Raw genomic sequence first — 4,383 nt, 5'->3', positions numbered from 1 at the left:
CCATTGTGTTGTAGTCCCCCATGGTAATCTGGCTGGCCGCACTCTTCTACGCAGGTACGGCTCGACTGCATGTGCACCCCCATCATGCTTCCACAGCTGGGAGCGTTCTGTGCCTGTGCACTGTGCAGACGCAGAGCACTCGTGCGTGGCAGGGCATTGTAGAAGCGCATGACTGGCTGCTACTGGCCAGATTACTGGGAGGGGTTGTGTAATATTACAACAAAGTGGCCAGAGAGGACAGCAAGGGAGCACCTCATGGGGCTGGAGGAAGCCACAGGTAAGTATAAATACACCAGTACACAACACAACCCAAGTTTTCTTTAAAGGACTTCCGATGCATCATCCAGTTGTACTAATACCTTGTACTTAATAAAGCCTTAATAAAGGACTTACGATGCAAAGTAAAAAATCTATTTTTTACTCACCTGGGGCTTCTTCCCTCCCCGAGCAGCCGTCTCAGTCCCTCGCTGCAGCCCCGGTCCTCCTTGGTATCCCCTCTGGCTGTCCGCAATGATGGCGACCTGCTGGTGGGGTCGGCTCTTCTGTGCCTGCGCGTCTATGTCATCTCACGCATACTGCACTTGCGCACAACTATTGCACAGGCACAATATGCGCCAGACGATGTGGAAACGCAGGCGCAGAAGAGCTGACCCCAGCAGCGAGTCACCATCATTGCGGACAGCCAGAGGGGACACGTAGGAGGACCGGGGCTGCAGCGAGGGACTGAGACGGCTGTTCGGGGATGGAAGAAGCCCCAGGTGAATAAAAGATAGATTTTCTACTTCACATCAGAAGTTCTTTAACCCTCCTGGCGGTAACCCCGACCCGAGCTCGGGGTAGGAAATGCATGCAACTAATGGTAATCCCGAGCTCAGGTCGGGGTGGCTAAAAATAGCTTTGTGCGCTGTGCAGGAGTCCCGCGCGCCGATCGGCACTGCTCAGCGGGACTCCTGCATCTGTCCCCCGCAATGCAGCATGTGTGTTTGGCCGCCGGGATCCCCAGATCCCCTGTAATCTAGCGGGGACCCGGCGGCCATGTGATCGGGGGTAGTGGCGGCTCGCGGAGGCGGCAAATACCTGCTATGCGGGAGTCCCTAGAGCGATCGGCGCTCCCCAGGGACTCCTGCCTGGCTCCCCCAGCAGCATCTCCCCTCTTCTTCTGCGGGAGTCCCTAGCACGATCGGCGCTCCCCAGGGACTCCTGCCTGGCTCCCCCAGCAGCAGCGGCTGTCCCCTCTTCTTCTGCGGGCTCTCCCCGCTTCCTCTCTACGAATTCCGGCCTCCGGGTCCCCCTCTCGCCCCAGAATGCTCCTGGGGACCCGGCGGCCAATCAGAGCAAGCAGCGTGACGTCGGGCGGCGTGACGTCATGGGGGTGGGCGGGAAATTTGAAAAGGATGATTTTTCATTGGCCCTAAAGTGCATTGTATTGGATACACATGTATGAATTACATGTGTATCCAATACACTGTTGCCACTTGCATCCCTGCTGTGAGCTGTGAGCTGTGAGCTGTGAGCTGTGAGCTGCTTTGATCTTTGTGATCTGCTTTGATCTTTGTGATCTGCTGGATTTTTTGGATTTCTGTGTACCGACCTCTGCCTGAACTTTGACCTACTCTCTTTGCCTGCTGATTTTGCCCGATTGGATTTCCGTGTACCGACCTCTGCCTGAACTTTGACCTACGCTCTTTGCCTGCTGATTCTGCCCAATTTGGATTTCTGTGTACCGACCTCTGCCTGGATTTCGACTACTCTGCCTGCCGCCTGTACCGACCTCTGCCTGGATTTTTACTACGCTCTTCTCCTGCCACCTGCCCATCACCTGCTATGGCGTCATCTTCAAGGCATCTCACAGCGGAAGCGCTGATGCAGTTAGAGGACAGCGATCCGGATATGCCGTCGCTGGAGGACTCCAGTGACAGTGATGCGCCTGGCAACCTGTCGTCCGACAGCGAGAGTGACAGCGACTCCATCTCCAGCGACACGGAGGTCAGTGACGCACGAGTTTGGTGCCCAGTCAACACCACTCGGGCCCCACCACCGCCCCCCCGTTTCCCTTTTACTGGGGAACCCGGCCTGAAGGTTGCTTGTGAACACTGCCCCCTGGCCTACCTGCAGCTGTTCTTCAGTGACGCTGTCATTGACAAAATCGTGGTGGAGACGAACCGCTACGCCGCGCAAGAAATTGCTGCTCCACGAAGGCCTCTTTCCAGGACCAGGATGTGGGAGCCAATTACGAAGGAGGATTTGTGGCGGTTCCTTGGACTGATTATTCTGCAGGGGGTGGTGGGGAAACCCCTGCAGAAATGGTACTGGTCGACCAACAAAGTCATCGCCACCCCGTTCTTTGGCACGGTCATGTCAGAGTACCGCTTTGGACTCATTATGAAATTTCTGCATTTCGCAGACAACACTGCCTTTGATGAGTCCACCCACCCTGCGCCAAAGCTAAAGAAGATATGGGAGGTTCATCAGCTGGTCATGGAAAACTTCCGCAACACTTATGTACCCCAGAGGGACATAAGTGTGGATGAAAGCTTGATGGCCTTCAAGGGCAGACTGTCCTGGATCCAATATATCGCATCCAAGAGGGCCCGGTTTGGAGTAAAGTCCTACACTTTATGCGAGTCTGCCACCGGATACATCTGGAACAGCGTACTGTACACCGGGAAAGGGACACAGTTCAACCCTGCATTCAGCAATTACGGGCTGGCGACTTCATCCGTGCTGTCCTTGGTGGAGCCACTTTTGAATAAGGGGTATTGTTTGACGACGGACAATTTTTATAGTTCACCTGAACTGTTTGAATTTCTTATCAGGAACAAAACCGACGCCTACGGCACCGTTCGTCCTAACCGGCGAGAAATGCCTACTGCCTTCGCCAAGCAAAAGCTAAAATCTGGGGACATTGTGGCTTGGCAGAAGGGAAAAATGTTGGCACTCCGCTGGCGTGACAAGAGGGACGTGTGTGCGCTCAGCACAGTCCACGATGCATCCTCTGTCACCACCAGAACGCGAGGAGGGAAAGTCCTGGACAAGCTGCAAGTTATCCTGGACTACAACCATACGATGGGTGGGGTGGACCGAGCTGACCAGGCGATGACATACTACCCCGCAGTGCGGAAACAGCAGAAAAAGTACTATAAAAAATTTTTTCGTCATCTGCTGGAACAGGCATTGTGGAATGCATTCATCTTGCATAAGCAACGCAGTGAAAGGCCAGGATCACATGCTGACTTCATATGGAAACTGTGTGAAACCATATGCCTAAAGTACCCAACTTCATCATCAGATGTGCGAGTTGGGCGCCGTAAATCATCATATGTGGTCAATCCGGAGCGCCTCACTGGCCGCCACTTTTCTGAATACATCCCACCCACTCCAAAAAAAGCGACACCAACAAGAATGTGTGTGGTTTGCTGCAGCAAGACGGATAGCAAGGGGAAGAAAGTCCGCAAAGAAACCCGGTTTTACTGCCCGGACTGTGATGTCGGCCTGTGTCCCGTTCCATGCTTTAAGATTTATCACACACGGGAGGTGTACTAGGGATATACTGTACTAATTATTGTATATACTGTACTGATTATTGTATATATATATATATATATATATATATATAATCTGCTGCTTATTTGTACAGTTTTGCTATTTCATTTTATTGATAAATTTATTTTTTCCTGCAAATTTGTGTTCCAGTCTTTTATTTATATGTAAAATGTCTACCATGCTTTTATTCTGACATATTTTGGTGAGTTATAACTTTTGAATCGGAGGTCCTAAAATTCTTGAAAACAATGTACCGCTTTTGACTCCTAATTCCAGACAGAAATGAACCGCCAGGAGGGTTAAGTAAAGTGGTAAGTGCTATTGAGGTAGTACAATATATCAGTATGCAGCCAAAGTAGTATATATAAATATGCATGACTTAAAGGGATACTTAAGTAAAAAAAAAAGATTTTTACTCACCTGGGGCATCCCTCGGCCCCCTGAAGCTGTATGGTGCCCTCGCCTTCCGGGTTTCGGCGACAGCCGCCGACAGGCTGGGAACGCGAGTGATTCTCCGCGTTCCCAGCCGCTATATCACCCTCTATGCTGCTATAGCGTATATGTTATATGCTATAGCAGCATAGAGGGTGATATAGCGGCTGGGAACGCGGAAAATCACTCGTGTTTCCAGCCTGTCGGCGGCTGTCGCCGAACCCGGAAGTAGCCGCCGGTGGGGACAGGAGGATCGGAGCGAGGCTGCGAGGGCACCATACAGCTTCAGGGGGCTGAGGGATGCCCCAAGTGAGTAAATATTTTTTTTTTTTACTTAAGTATCCCTTTAAATAGAAAGTGCTGCAAAAAGCTATATAAGCTAATACCAGTCCAGCAGGCAGCAGTGAA

The 4,383-nt window shown here is 51.7% G+C and overlaps 1 protein-coding gene across 1 annotated transcript; it reads left to right on the top strand.

Moving 5' to 3' along the window:
* The first annotated feature begins 1,824 nt into the window (after window positions 1-1,824).
* On the top strand, window positions 1,825-3,543 carry LOC137562342 (piggyBac transposable element-derived protein 4-like). Its single transcript, XM_068273678.1, has one exon. The coding sequence runs from the start codon at window positions 1,825-1,827 to the stop codon at window positions 3,541-3,543; it is 1,719 nt and encodes a 572-aa protein (XP_068129779.1).
* The last annotated feature ends 840 nt before the right edge of the window (window positions 3,544-4,383 follow it).

Source organism: Hyperolius riggenbachi, chromosome 3 (assembly GCF_040937935.1).
Source record: "Hyperolius riggenbachi isolate aHypRig1 chromosome 3, aHypRig1.pri, whole genome shotgun sequence".
NCBI lineage: Eukaryota > Metazoa > Chordata > Amphibia > Anura > Hyperoliidae > Hyperolius > Hyperolius riggenbachi.
The sequence above is the reverse complement of the archived record's forward strand: the minus strand, read 5'-3'. Positions and strand labels throughout refer to the sequence as shown.

What these genes read in the sequence shown, in the direction of transcription:
- LOC137562342 (XM_068273678.1), top strand. Translation starts at nt 1,825, where the DNA reads ATGGCGTCATCTTCAAGGCATCTCACAGCGGAAGCGCTGATGCAGTTA.